We start from the raw sequence: 15,302 nt of genomic DNA on the forward strand, positions 1-15,302 counted from the left end.
CTCAATGATGGATGCATCTTCTGTTCGGTGCAGAGACCAAAGCTGCAGAGTATTCTAGTTGTGGTCTCACCAAGGCTCTGTTTAACTGCAGTAGGACATCCCACCTTCTGAATTCCAATCCCCTGGCAATGAAGGCCAGTATACCATTTGTCTTTCTGCTGCTAATTGCACCTGTCTGTCTGCTTCCATTAACTGGTGTATAAGGGCATCCAGATCCCTTTCTCCTTCTGCATTTCCCAACATATCCCCATTTCAATCATACTTTCTGTTTTTCACACTGAAGTGTATAACGTCACATGCAGCCATATTGGACTGCACTGGCCAGGTGTTTGTCCACTCACTCAACTTCTCTAAGTCACCTTCTCCTCACAACTCACAATCCCACCTAGTCTGTGACCTTTAGTAAACTTGGAAATATTGCATTCAGTTCCTTCATCCAAATAATTTATACATATAGTGAGTAGCTGTGGTCCAAACACTGATTCCTACAGTACCGTGCTAGCCGCCTAAAAATGACCCATTTGCTCCCACTGTCTGTTTCTGGTCAATCAACCCATTCTCAATCCCAGCCTGTGTATTACATTGAATCCTGTGTGCTTTAATTTTGTCCATTAACCTCTCATAACCAGATAACCTCTTAAATCCAAATACACCACATCCACTGGTTCTCCTGTATCTAATCTACTTGTTACATCTTCAAAAAAACCCTGTGAATTTGTAAAGGGCCTTTCATAATCTCACACTAACTTTGTCTAATCCCATTAATGCTTTCCAAGTGTTCTGTTGTCATATCTTTTATTACGGACTTAATCATTTTCCCCTGAGCTAACTGCTCTGAGTTTCTTTGTGTCTTGCTCCCTTCATTTTTTACATAGTGAGGTTGCACTTAGCACCCTTCAATCTGCAAAAACTGCTCGAGTCCATAGAATTTTGGAAGATGATCACCAATAAGCCCAATATTTTCAGGGCCACTTCCTTAAGTATGCTGGGATGTAGATTTATCAGCCCCTGGTGATTTGTTAGCCTTTAGACTCATGAATCTCCCTTGTATCATTTTGTTACTAATATTGATTTATTCAACTCTTCCTTCTCAGGGAAATTTTCTGTGGCCTCTTTTGTGAAGGCCCAATCAACATATCTGTTCAATTGTTCTGCCTTTTCTTTGTTGCCCATTGCAACTCTTCCCATTTCTGACTGTAAGGGATTGACATTTGTCTTCATTAATTTTTTTCCTTCACGTATATTTATAGAAGCTCTTACAGTCAGTTTTTATGTCCCTGCAAGTTTACTTTCATTCTCTGTGGTATGCTCTATATTTAGTCATGGTGTCATAAAGTTCTACAGCACAGAAACAGACCCCTTGCTCTAACTCATCCATGCCAACCAGATATCCTAAATTAATCTAGTCCCAGTTGCCAGCAATTTGCCCATATCCTCTAAACTCTTCCTGTTCATATAGCCATCTCGGTGCCTTTTAACTGTTGTGATGGTACCAACCTCCACCACTTCCTCTGGCAGCTCATTCTATACACACATCACCTTCTGCATGAAAAAGTTGCCCCTCAGTTCCCTTTAGAGTTGCCTTTTCCCTCTCACCTTAAACCTATGCCCTCTACTTTTGGATTCCCCAACTCTGGCAAAGAGAGCTTGGCTATTCATCTTATCAATGCCTTTCATGATTTTATAAACTGCTATAAGGTCACCTCTCAGCTTCTGATGCTCCAGGGAAAAATAGCCCTAGCCTATTAAGCCTCTCCCTGTAGCTCAAACCCTCCAATCCTTTCAACATTCTTGTAAATCTTTTCTGTACCTTTTTAAGTTTAACAACATCTTTCCTAGAGCAGGGAGACCAGAATTGAATGCAGTATTACAAATGTGGCCTAACCAATGTCCTGTACAGCCGCATCATGACATCCCAATGCACTGACCAATGAAGGCAAGTGTACAAAATGCCTTTTTCACCACCCTGTCTACCTGAGACTCCACTTTCAAGGAACTATGCACCTGCATCCCTGTGTCTCTGTGTTTGACAACACTCCTGATAAAATCTTTTGTCCTCTTTTTCTGAATTCTAAATACAGACTTGCGGCATTTTCTGGCAATTTATATGTGCCCTCTTTAGATTTAATATTATCCTGAATTTATTTTGTGAGCATTCTTGAACCAGCCTTCTTGTTTTATTTTTGTGTTAGATGACCTTGTAATTCACACGTGCAGTGTATTCACTGTCAAGTCTTTTGGGAAAGGTTCCCCACCCTCATTATTGCCAACTTCATAACCTAGTAATCTCTTTTATTTAGATTCAAGACCCTAGTTTTGGATTTAACTTCTTCACTGTCCATTTTAATGAACAATTCTATATATTTATGATCGCTCTTCCCCAGTGCAGCCCGATTGTTAATTAATACTTTCTCGTTACACAATACTTAGACTAGGACAGCCTGCTGTTTAATTGGTTTTTCAAAGTATTGGTGTTAAAGAAAAACCCCAGGAAATCTTCCTCTACAGTGGTATTGCTGGTTTAGTTTGTCCAATGTATATATAGATTAAACTCACCCATGATTACAGTTGTACCCTAATTACATCTATCCCTAATTTTCTATTTAATGCCTTCCCTCACATCTTGACTACTATTTGGGGGACCTATAAACAATTCCCACCAATGTCTTCAGCCCCTTTGAGTTTTGTACCTCCATCCATACAAGCTCTACAACAAAATTTTCTCAGCCAATGTCCTTCCTCATTTAAAGAAAAAACCAGAACAACCAAGGATGCTGGAAATCAGCAACTAAAACAGAGGTTGCTGGAAAAGCTCAGCAGATCTGGCAGCATCTGTGGAAAGAAATCAGAGTTAATGGTTCAAATTCAGTGGCCCTTCCTCAGAAACTTGAGACCATTAGACCCTTCGGTTCTGAGGAAGGGTCACTGGACCTGAAACGTTAACTCTGATTTCTCTGCATGGATGCTGCCAGAGTTCTTCCAGTAACTTCTGTTTTTGATCATTCCTTGTTATTCAATTATTATTCCTTCATTAACAATGCTAACCCACCTTCTCTCCTTATATTTCTGTTTTTCTTAAGTATTAAATACCCGGTGGATGTTCAGTTCCCATCCTTGGTCACCTTGCAGTCATGTTTCTGTAATTGCAGCAGCATCAGAACAGTGTATATCCATTGCCCTTGTTTGAGGAGTAAAAGGAAAGCTCACCCACCTCTATCCTGGGAGGACAATCCTTTGCTATTTATTTCCCTCTCTCTCTCTCTCTCATTTACCTACTTCCCACCAGACTTGGCTATTCTGTCACTCTTGAGGCTGCCTCCCACATTCCACCTCCCGTAATGTTGAGGTCATCCAAAGCTCCCGTTTTTCTGCAAGCTTCCTCACCTGAAACTCCGTTCAGCTGTCTGCCCTGTGCTCACTGACTTAGACTACCTCCTGGACAAAACAACATAAAATCATACAGCATGGAAACAGACCCTTTGGTCCAACCAGACCACGCCAACCATTTTCCCGAGCTAAATTAGCCCCACCTGCCTGTGCTTGACCCATATCCCTCCAAACCCTTCCAGTCCTTATATCTGTCTGAATGTCTTTTAAATGTTGTGACTGTATCTGCATCCACCGCTTCCTCTGGCAGCTCATTCCACACCCGAACCACGCTCTGTGTCAAAAAAGTTGCCCCTCATGTCCTTTTAAAAATTTCTTCCTCTCACACCTTAAAAATATGCTGCCCAGTCTTGAAAACCCCACCCTAGGGAGACGACACCTGCCACTCACCTTATCTATACCCCTCATGATTTTTATAGACCTCCATAAGGTCAACCCTCAACCTCCTACACTGCAGTGAAAAATGTCCCAGCCTATCCAGCCTCTCCTTATAACTAATACGCTCCATTCCCAGCCACATCCGGGTAAATCTCTTCTGAACCCTCTCCAGCTTAATAATATCCTTCCTGCAGCAAGGAGACCAGAATGTCACACAGTGCTCCAGAAGAGGCCTCACCAACGTCCTGTACAACCTCAACATAATGTCCCAATTCCTATGCTCCGAGGCCTGAGCGATGAACGCCAGCGTGTTCAACACCTTCTTTCCCACCCTGTCTACATGTGATGCAAACTGCAAATAATTATGTGCCTGCACCCCTAGATCTCTTTGTTCTACAGAACTACCCCAAGGCCCTTCTTTTAATTGTGTAAACCCTGCCCTTGTTTGTTTTACCAAAATACAGTACCTCGCATTTATCCAAATCAAACTCTGAGGGTCAGTGTGGACTTGTTGGGCCGAAGGGCCTGTTTCCACACTGTAGAGATTCTATGACTCCATCTGAAACTCTTCAGCCCATTAATTGTTCAAAATCTTGTGTAAACGCTCATCCTTGTTTCCAAGTCCCTCCAAGGGATTACCCCTCCTTATTTCTGCAATGTCCTCGAGCCCCACAGTGATGGTGCAGCAGTATTGTCAGCGGAGCAGTAGTCCAGAGATCAGGCTAATTCTCTGAGGGCATGGGTTCAAATCTCACCACGGCAGCTGGTGAGAAATTTAAATTCAGTTTAACAAATCTGGAACTGTCTGACTGATAGCGACAGTGAGATTGTCATGACTCCTAATGAACAAGCTTCGCTGATGCCCCCTTTAGGGATTGAGATCTGCCTTGCTTACGTTATTCCGACCTACACACGACTCCAGGCCCATAGCGCTGTGACTGAGTCTTAACTACACTCTGAAATGACTCACGGAGCACTTAGGGGATGTGACACCCACTCCCCATGACAGGATAAAGGAAAACAGAAGGGCCAGCATGGACAAGATTGGCTGAATGGCCCTCTTTTGTATGATATCATTGCTGGGGTTCCATGCATGCACCCCTCTAACCCTGGCCTTTTGAGAATTCTGGGTTTTATTCCTTACCACTGGCGGTTGTGTTGTCAACTGCTCTGATCTAAGATCCCTTTACAATCTCTCTGTGCTGTCTCTGCATTCCTTAAAGTTCCCTCCTTGACCAAATGTTTGATCACTTGGCCCAAAAGCCACTTTATGTTATTTGGTGTCAAATTTTGCTTCGCGATGCTCCTGCGAAGCATTGCGTGATGTTTTTAACTGTGCTCCAGATGCTACTTAAATTCAAGTTGTTGTTGTTGGGCATGTGTCAGTGATGGGGGGAGTATGTCAGTGACAGTGATGATGTATGAGTGTTTTAACCATCCTCCCATCCCGCTCAGCCCAAGCCGACGCGGGGCCGGATGCGAATCCATTCGCTGGAGAACGTAGACAAGGCGCTTCAGTTTCTGAAGGAGCAGCGCGTTCACCTGGAGAATGTGGGCTCGCATGACATCGTCGATGGAAACCACCGGCTTACTCTTGGCCTCATCTGGACCATTATCCTCCGTTTCCAGGTAACAGCTGCCGGGGAGGTGATCGGATTGGATGGGCAGTCCTTGACCAAGGACCAGCCCAGGGTGTCCCAGTTGGTGCCTGCTCTCTTGGGGGCAATGGCCACCATTGCCTCAGGTTAGGGGCAGGAGGGTGAGGGACAGAGAATTGGGAGTAAGATGGAGAGGTGAAAGGGTAGGAGAGGCTTTCAGAGGGTTGGGGAGGGTTAGTCAGCAGTTGTGCTATCTGTGACAGGTGGGTGTTTGAGGAGGAGGAAGAGGGTGGATAAAGGCAGGGACTGAGTGTTGAAGAGTTCACTGTGGGGGGAGGTGTTGTTCAGGAGGGGTTTTGAGTTGGAGGAGGGTCTGGAGATTGGAATGGGGAGAAGCTGAGGGTCAGAGTAGGATTGAGTGATTTGGAAGAGAGGGTCTCAGAGTGGAGAATGGTCTGGGGTATAGGGCTGTCTCTTCTTTTGTTTGATTAGCAAATTGGGTGATCAGGGAGCTCAGCGGGCTGAGGGCTGGATTCTCTTGGTGGCCATCTTGGTCTTTCAGGCTCTTTGCTGGTGTCTCTGCTTCAGATTCAGGTGATTAAAATCAACACAGAAGACAACCGAGAGACTCGCTCGGCCAAAGATGCTCTCCTGCTGTGGTGTCAGATGAAGACAGCAGGGTGAGTGATTGCACTGAGGAGCAGGGTCAGAGTGCATGGGCTGGTGGCCAGAGGTCATGCCTGGGTGGGGGCAGGACCGAGTGCAGACCGACCTCCAAATTCTTGTTTAGTACACGTCTGGTATCAGCCAGCACCGCAGTGATCAACTGCTCACTATCAGCCTTATTATCACCGTGTAAGATCCTGAGGTTGTTTGTTGGAATGGGTGCGAAGAGGATATTTCACTGACAGCTTTCAGTACACAGTGCTGCAGAAATGACTCTTCGTTGTCTTTGAGGGACCCATGTAAAATAAATGACTGACCCCATTGAAAGCTTAATGAAAATTTATTGATTGACAATAATGCACTGGAGCCCCCTTCCCTCGCCTGCTGCCCCTCAGTCTGTGGAATCCCTCAGACGAGGAGGTGGAAAGGGCACTCCCCCTCTGGAGACAGATGGAGAAATGTTCCCTCCTTACACACTCTCGGCGAGAGTAGTGAGAACAAGCAAACCACTCTTGAAGAGGTGCATTCCCGTTCTTACAACATAATCAAGATCTTTGATAATGGGAACTGCAGATGTTGTAGATTCCAAGATAACAAAGTGTGAGGCTGGATGAACACAGCAGGCCAAGCAGCATCTCAGGAGCACAAAAGCTGACGTTTCGGGCCTAGACCCTTCATCAGAGAGGGGGATGGGAAGAGGGAACTGGAATAAATAGGGAGAGAGGGGGAGGCGGACCAAAGATGGAGAGAAAACAAGATAGGTAGAGAGGAGAGTATGGGTGAGGAGGTAGGGAGGGGATAGGTCAGTCCAGGGAAGATGGACAGGTCAAGGAGGTGGGATGAGATTAGTAGGTAGGAGATGGAGGTGCGGCTTGAGGTGGGAGGAAGGGATGAGTGAGAGGAAGAACAGGTTAGGGAAGCGGAGACAGGCTGGGCTGGTTTTGGGATGCAGTGGGGGGAGGGGAAGAACTGGGCTGGTTTTGGGATGCAGTGGGGGACGGGGAGATTTTGAAGCTTACGTTGATGACTGCATCGGCGCCCCCTCTTGCTCCCCAGATGAGCTCGAACAGTTCATCCTCTTCACCAATACCTTCCACCCCAACTTCAAGTTCACCTGGGCCATCTCCAACACATCCCTCACCTTCCTGGACCTCTCAGTCTCCATCTCAGGTAACCAGCTAGAAACTGATGTCGATTTCAAGCCCACCGACTCCCACAGCTACCTAGAATACACCTCCTCCCACCCACCCTCCTGCAAAAATTCCATCCCCTTTTCCCAATTCCTCCGCCTCCGCCGCATCTGCTCCCAGGATGAGGCATTCCACTCCCGCACATCCCAGATGTCAACGTTCTTCCAAGACCACAACATTGCCCCCGCAGTGGTCGAGAACGCCCTTGACCGCGTCTCCTGCATTTCCCGCAACACATCCCTCACACCCCGCCCCCACCACAACCACCCCCAGAGGATCCCCCTCGTTCTCACACACTATCCCGCCAACCTCTGGATACAACTCGTCATCCTCCGACACTTCCGCCATCTACAATCCGACCCCACCACCCAAGCCATTTTTTCATCCCCACCCTTGTCTGCCTTCCGGAGAGACCACTCTCTCCGGGACTCCCCTTTCCGCTCCACACTCCCCTCCAACCCCACCACACCTGGCACTTTCCCCTGCAACCGCAGAAAGTGATACACTTGCCCTACACCTCCTCCCTCACCCCCACCCCAGGCCCCAAGATGATTTTCCACATCAAGCAGATGTTCACCTGCACATCTGCCAATGTGGTATATTGTATCCATTGTCCCGGGTGTGGCTACCTCTACATTAGGGAAACCAAGCGGAGGCTTGGAGACCGCTTTGCAGAACACCTCCGCTCGGTTCGCAATAAACAACTGCACCTCCCAGTCGCGAACCATTTCAACTCCCCCTCCCATTCCTGAGACGACATGTCCATCATGGGCCTCCTGCAGTGCCACACTGATGGCACCCAGAGGTTGCAGGAACAGCAACTCATATTCCGCTTGGGAACCCTGCAGCCCAATGGTATCAATGTGGACTTCACAAGCTTCAAAATCTCCCCTTCCCCCACTGCACCCCAAAACCAGCCCAGTTCATCCCCTCCCCCCACTGCATCCCAAAACCAGCCCAGCCTGTCTCTGCCTCCCTAACCTGTTCTTCCTCTCACCCATCCCTTCCTCGCACCTCAAGCTGCACCTCCATTTCCAATCTACCACCTGATCCCACCTCCTTGACCTGCCCGCCTTCCCTGGACTGACCTATCCCCTCCCTACCTCCCCACCTATACTCTCCTCTCTACCTATCTTGTTTTCTCTCCATCTTCGGTCCGCCTCCCCCTCTCTCCCTATTTATTCCAGTTCCCTCTCCCCATCCCCCTCTCTGATGAAGGGTCTAGGCCCGAAACGTCAGCTTTTGTGCTCCTGAGATGCTGCTTGGCCTGCTGTGTTCATCCAGCTCCACGCTTTGTTATAATCAAGATCTTTAATGGCATTTAAGCTAAAATGTCCTTCCCAGAGGCAACGATGCATTCCAGCTCCCTCTGTGATGCCCATGGGTCAGGTGGGACAAGTGTCCAGTGGACAGTTGTCCCTCTCCAAGGGGACCCAGGCATGGACAGGAGAAGGGAAGCAGTCAGGTTAATGACCCCGTTGCCCTGATGCACACTGCCTGAAACTGTTCGGTCTCCCTTTGAGCACATGCTCAAGGCCCTTAATCAGTCAGTGCCCTCCCTCTTCGTGGTTTTGCCAATCTCGAATTAAATGTTTCCTTGGTTGAGATCAATCAAATGCAAAGTTTTGATTTTCACATGGAGGCATTTCGAACCAATCTGCTCAGTGATGTTATGGCGCATCTCGAGAGCGGGTGGGACTTGAACCCAAGCCTCTTGGACAAGAGGTATGGATATTACCGTCGTTCCAAAGCGATTCTCCATTTCCACACGCTCGCCTCACTGCTGTATTCTAAGTGGTACGATTGACTGCCTCTGCCATGCCTGTTCCTTTCCCAGATCCGCATCAGCAGTTACTGCTCTTCCAGCCACAGAACGCTTGCTTTTCACTTCAATGTTCACTGGTCAGAGCGAGGGATTATTATAGAGTCTCCCCTCCCGGTCAGAGTGAGGGGATAATTATAGTGTCTTCCGTCCCGGTCAGAGCGAGGGATTATTATAGAGTCTCCCGTCCCGGTCAGAGCGAGGGGATTATTATAGAGTCTCCCCTCCCGGTCAGAGCAAGGGGATTATTATAGCATCTCCCCTCCCGGTCAGAGCAAGGGGATTATGAGAGCGACTCCCCTCCCATTCAGAGTGAGGAGATTATTATAGAGTCTCCCCTCCGGACACTATTACAATTGCTCTGACCATGAGGGGGGACGCTATAATAATCTCCTCGCTCAGACCGGTAGGGTAGGCACTATAATAATCCCCTCGCTGTGACCGGGAGGGGAGACACTATATAATCCCCTCGCTCTGACTGGGAGGGGAGACGCTATAATAATCCCCTCGCCATGACCAGGAGGGGAGACACGAGAATAATCCCCTAGCTCTGACCGGGAGGGGAGACACTATAATAATCCCCTTGCTCTTTCCGGGAGGGGAGACACTATGATAATCCCCTCACTCTGACCGGGAGGGGAGACGCTATAATAATCCCTTCGCTCTGACCGGGAGGGGAGACGCTATAATAAGTGTCTCCCCTCCCGGTCAGAGCGAGGGGATAATTATAGTGTCTCCCCTCCCGGTCAGAGCGAGGGGATAATTATAGCGTCTCCCCTCCTGGTCAGAACGAGGGGATTATTGTACTGTCCCCCCTCCCGGTCAGAGTGAGGGGATTATTGTAGCGTCTCCCCTCCTGGTCATGGCAAGGGGATTATTATAACGTCTCCCCTCCCGGTTAGGGCGAGGGGATTATTATCGCGTCACCCCTTCCGGTCAGAGTGAGGGGATTATTATAGTGTTTCCCCTCCTGGTCAGAGCGAGGGGATTATTCTCGTGTCTCCCCTCCGGTCAGAGCGAGGGGATTATTGTAGCGTCTTCCCTCCCGGTCAGAGCGAGGGGATTATTATAGCATCTCCCCTCCCGGTCAGAGCGAGGGGATTATTATAGTGTCTCCCCTCCCGGTCAGAGCGAGGGGATTATTGTAGCGTCTCCCCTCCCAGTCAGAGCGAGGGGATTATTGTAGCGTCTCCCCTCCCGGTCAGAGCAAGGGGATTATTGTAGCGTCTCCCCTCCTGGTCAGTGCGAGGGGATTATTATAGTGTCTCCCCTCCCGGTCAGAGCGAGGGATTATTATAGTGTCTCCCCTCCCGGTCAGAGCGAGGGGATTATTATAGTGTCTCCCCTCCCAGTCAGAGCGAGGGGATTATTATAGCGTCTCCCCTCCTGGTCAGTGCGAGGGGATTATTATAGTGTCTCCCCTCCCGGTCAAAGCGAGGGGATTATTATCGCATCTCCCCTCCTGGTCAGAGCGAGCGGGTTATTGTGGAGTCTCCCGTCCCGGTCAGAGCGAGTGGATTATTATAGTGTCTCCCCTCCCGGTCAAAGCGAGGGGATTATTATCGCATCTCCCCTCCTGGTCAGAGCGAGCGGGTTATTGTGGAGTCTCCCGTCCCGGTCAGAGCGAGGGGATTATTATAGTGTCTCCCCTCCCGAGCAGTACAAGCTGTGGGGATTTCACCGCCACTTTCTTGAAATTAAAAGTAGGCTTACTGACAGATCACTTTGTTACAAATGTGTACTTCCTCCCAAACCAAAACACTGTGTGGTAGAAACGTCTCTTCATAGTTTTCCAAAAACATATGAAAAATAAGTGACCCATTAAATGCAGAAAATTTGATACCCAGCAGAAAGAGGGTAATAGAGCAGGTGGTGCAGATACAAAACACTCAGAAGTCACTAAATGTCTCTGTTTGATCCAGGTATCCTGGTGTGAATGTGCAGAACTTCACCAGCAGCTGGAGTGATGGGCTTGCATTTAATGCTCTCATCCACAAACACAGGTACACACCTTTGCTTTAAGGACAGGCTCCTGGGAGTTGGGGACAGGAGCCAGGGCTGGGAGCTGCTGGGACCAAGTGTTTTGTGTACTGCATTCAGTTCTGGTCGCCACATTCCAGGAAGGATGTGGAGGCTCTGGGAGACGGCGCAGAAGACGTTTACCAGGGTGCTGCCTGGATTAGAGGGTACGAGCTATAAGGGGTGGCTAGAAAAACGCATTTTGTTTTCTCTGGAGCGGTAGAGGCTGAGGGGAGACTTGATAGATGTTTACAAAATTATGAGATGCATAGATAGGGGTGACAATCAGAATCTTTTCCCCAGAATTGGAATGTCTGATACAAAGGGGCATGCATGTCAGGTAAAAGGAGATGTGAGGGACAGGTTTTTCTACACAGAGAGTGGTGGGTTTCTGGAACATGGGGTCAGGGGTGATTGTCGGGGCAGATATGTTGAGTGCTTTTGAGGGACTTTTAGATAAACACATGACTATGTAAGGAATGGTAGGATATGGACCATGGGCAGGCAGAGGGGATCGGCTTTATTTGGCGTCATTGTGACTTGAATGGCCCGCACCTGTGCTGTACTGTTCCATGTTCTATGTTTTGGTCACAACCCCAAGTGAGGGTCACCAGCTTGGAGTCAGCAACTGGCCCCACGTGGTACCAGTGCCCCTCAGTCCCTCACCGGCAGGTTCCACATCATTCCCAAGCCTGGGAATGGGACGGCAGTGGGATCAGGTGTTGAAAGTGAAGCAAAAGGCTGTGGATGATCCAAATTAGAAACGGAAAGTGCTGGAGAAACTCAGCAGGTCGTGCAGAGAGGAACAGAGTGAATATTTCGAGTCCGGCATGACTTTTTTTTTTCAGAAGTGAAAGGGCTCAGAAAGTTGGTAATTTTTACACTTTTGGTGAGGAACAAATGATGTCGAAGATGATGTCGAAGTTTAGTCCAAAAGGCGAAAGGAGATGTTAATGGCTGTGAAACAGCAAAGGTGTAAAATGGGTGTAATTTAAAGTGTGAAAGGGTGAGATTATATCCTGTCTATGAAGACCAAAGCAAACAGTTCATGGCTCTGGGTGGTAAGTGGGGGGCTGGGGAGAGAATGTAAGAGAATGTTTTGTAAGGTAGTGGCACAGAGATGGTTAATGTTGGAGCCTGTGCTCAATCTGCTGATGGCGTGGCGTGAAAAGCTATATTTGCAGATCTCCTCACTGTGTTCCTAACAGCATCTAACTTATTGGGTTCCAGGGCAGAGGTGAACACCAGAGGCCAATAACCAGGGCCCACTGAGTTCGGTATGGCCTGGGTGAGGGGGTTTTTGCTGGTTTTGGGGTCCTCTGTGTTAGTGGTGAAGGGTCAGAGCTGATCGCCTGGCTGATGAACAGTCCTCATGCCTGTGCTTTTTGTTCCTGTAACTTGCGAATGTCGACATTTCAAACAAACTGTCTCAACATGGAATGAGGCACTATTGGAGCGAATGGGACTTGAGCCCAGGCGTTCTGGCTCAGAGGTACGGACACTACCGCTGTACCTTAATATTCACCCCACTATCTTTCTCTTCCATTCTTTCTCTCTCCCTCGGTATTCACAAATGAGAAGGACATGGTGGGTGGTGAGTTTTGGGAGGAATGTGTTGATATTCTGGAGCATATCGATATAAAAAAGGAGGTGTTGGGTGTTTATAAAAAGCATTAAGATTCGACAAGTCACTGGGACCAGCTAGCTTCTATCTTAGGATGCTGAGGGAGCCAGGTGAGAAAATTGCTGGGACCTTGTGCGTAATCATTGCATCTTCTTTGGTCACAGGAGCGATCCTAGAAGACTGGAGCATAGCCAACGTTGTTCCTTTGTTTAAGAAGGGCAACAAGGATAATCTGGGAAATTGCAGGCCAGTGAGCCTTATATCAGTGGTAGGGAAATTAATCGAGAAGATTCTTAGGGATTTGATTTGCTCACATTTGGAAAAATATGGACTTATTAGTGATAGGCAGCATTGTCCTGTATGGTGAAGGCCGTGCTTCACAAACTTGATTGAGCTTTTAGGAAGTGACAATGATGATTGATAAGGGCAGGGTGATAGATGTTGTCTATATGGACTTCAGCAAAAAATTTGACAAGGCTCCTCATGGCAGGCTGATGCAAAAAGAGAAGTCACGTGGGATCCATGGTGAGTTGGTAAAATGGGCACAGAACTGGCTTAGTCATAGAAGACGGGGTGTAGCAATGGAAGGGTCTTTTTCTGACTGAAAATCTGTGGCCAGTGATGTTTTGCAGGGATAAGCGCTGTGCCCACTGATGTTTGTAATATATATATAAATGATTTGGAGGAGAATATAGGCAACCTGATTAGTAGGTTTGCAGATTACACAGGATTGGGGAAGTGCACATACTGAGGATTGGGGAAGTGCACATACTGAGGAGGGGAAGTGCACATACTGAGGAGGGGAAGTGCACATACTGAGGAGGATTGACAGAGGATACAGTAGGATATAGATATTGTAGATGGTGTTTAATCCAGACAAGTGCGAGGGAATGTATTTTGGAAGGTCTAATGCAGGAGGGAAGTGTACCGTAAGTGGGACAACCCTTAGTACCATCAACACACAGTGGGATCTAGGTGTCAGGTCCACAGTTCCCTGAAAGTGGTAACACAAGTAGATTAGGTAATCAAGAATGCATTTGGCATGCTTTCCTTCAACAGTCAGGGCATGGAGTATAAAAATTGTTAGGTCATGTTGCAGCAATTTAGAACTTTACTTCGGCCGTATTTGTAATATTATGTACAGTTCTGGTTGCCAGACCATCAGAAGGATGTGAAGCTTTTAGAGAGGGGACAGAAATAGTTTACCAGCATGTTGCCTGGTTTGGAGACTTTTAGCAGTGAGGAGAGACTGAACAAACTCAGTTTGTTTTCATTTGAACATTGGCGGCTGAGGGACGAACAGATAGAAGTTTACAAAGTCATGAGCGGTATGGATAGAATAGATAGTTGGAGTCTTTTTTCCTGGGGTAGAAATGTCAATGTTTAGGGGTCATAGGTTTAAGGTAAAAGGGCAAAGTTTAAAGGAGATGTGAGAGGCAGGTTTTTTACACTGAGGGTGGTAAGTGCCTGGAATGCACTGCCAGAGAAGGTGTTGGAGGCAGATACAACACAAATGTTTAAAATGTCTTCACAGCGAAAGGAATAGGCAGAGAATGGAGAGATAGGGCAAAGGCAAAATGTTAAAAAGGCGCCATGTGTCAGGTCAGTCTCAGTGGCTGAAGGGCCTGTTCCTGTGCTGTATTACTCGTTGTTTGTTTTTGGTCTTTGTTCTGTTTCTCCACTTCCCACTCTCTCCTTTAGCCTTCCTACTTTCTCTGCCCCCTCTTCCCTTCTCCCTACCTCTCTTTCCCTCTGTCTTGTTTTCCCCCCCTCTACTTTCCCATCTGCCTCTCTGTTAACCAGCACGCGGGTGAGCGGACCTCGGGATAATGGAAAATGTGCAATGGATCAGGGCTGACCGTCCTGGCATTGAGAATGGCACAGGAATGGTACGGTACTCGGATTGACAGCCCGATTTACAGCAGAGTTTTGTATCTCTCTGGGGAAGGCTGGGTGGGTCATATCTCCTCAGGGGTCACAGGGCATTTCCCCTCAGATGTCATAGTTAATGTCTCCATAAGGGCCAAGGTTAATGTTTCAGGATTTCAACAGCTGTTAAGTATCTCTACAGAATTTCATTTTGTTTCTCACAATATCGGGCATTGTTGGCAAGCCCAGCCTTTATTGCCTGTACCAAGGTGGTGATGAGCTGCCTTCTTGAACTGCTGCAGTCCTCCTGCTGTAGGCTGATTCACAATGCCCTGAGGGAGGGAATTCTAGGATTTTGACCCATTGACACTGAGGAAAAGTGATCTGTTTCCACATTGGGATGGTGAGTGGCTTGGAGAAGAACTTGTAGAAGGTGGTGTTCCCATGTATCTGCTGCCCCTGCCCTTCTAGATGGAAGTGGTCATGGGTTAGGAAGGACCTGTCTAAGGATATTTGGTGAATTTCTGCAGTGCATCTTGTTGATGGTACACACTGCTGCTACTGGGGGCTGGTGGTGGAGGGAGTGAATGTTGAAGGTGGTGGATGGTGTGTCAGTCAAATGGGTATCATTGACCTTGTCTGGAAGGTACTGTTGAAGGGACGCATGGTGATATGAGCTCACTGAGAAACATGTGAGTCAGGAGTAAAGTAGAGAGAGACTTTGGCCAGCTGTTGACCCCACACCCTCC

General features: G+C 47.8%; 1 protein-coding gene across 1 annotated transcript in view; it reads left to right on the top strand.

The window, feature by feature from the left end:
- LOC125447720 (spectrin beta chain, non-erythrocytic 4-like) overlaps nucleotides 1-15,302 on the top strand; it is a 184,419-nt gene that overhangs the window by 14,361 nt on the left and 154,756 nt on the right. The window contains exons 4-6 of the mRNA XM_059641028.1: nucleotides 5,221-5,394; nucleotides 5,952-6,043; nucleotides 10,964-11,044. Coding sequence (XP_059497011.1) covers nucleotides 5,221-5,394; nucleotides 5,952-6,043; nucleotides 10,964-11,044 — 347 coding nt within the window. The remainder of the gene's footprint in view (nucleotides 1-5,220; nucleotides 5,395-5,951; nucleotides 6,044-10,963; nucleotides 11,045-15,302) is intronic.

This window comes from Stegostoma tigrinum, chromosome 39 (genome assembly GCF_030684315.1).
Source record: "Stegostoma tigrinum isolate sSteTig4 chromosome 39, sSteTig4.hap1, whole genome shotgun sequence".
NCBI classification, from domain to species: domain Eukaryota; kingdom Metazoa; phylum Chordata; class Chondrichthyes; order Orectolobiformes; family Stegostomatidae; genus Stegostoma; species Stegostoma tigrinum.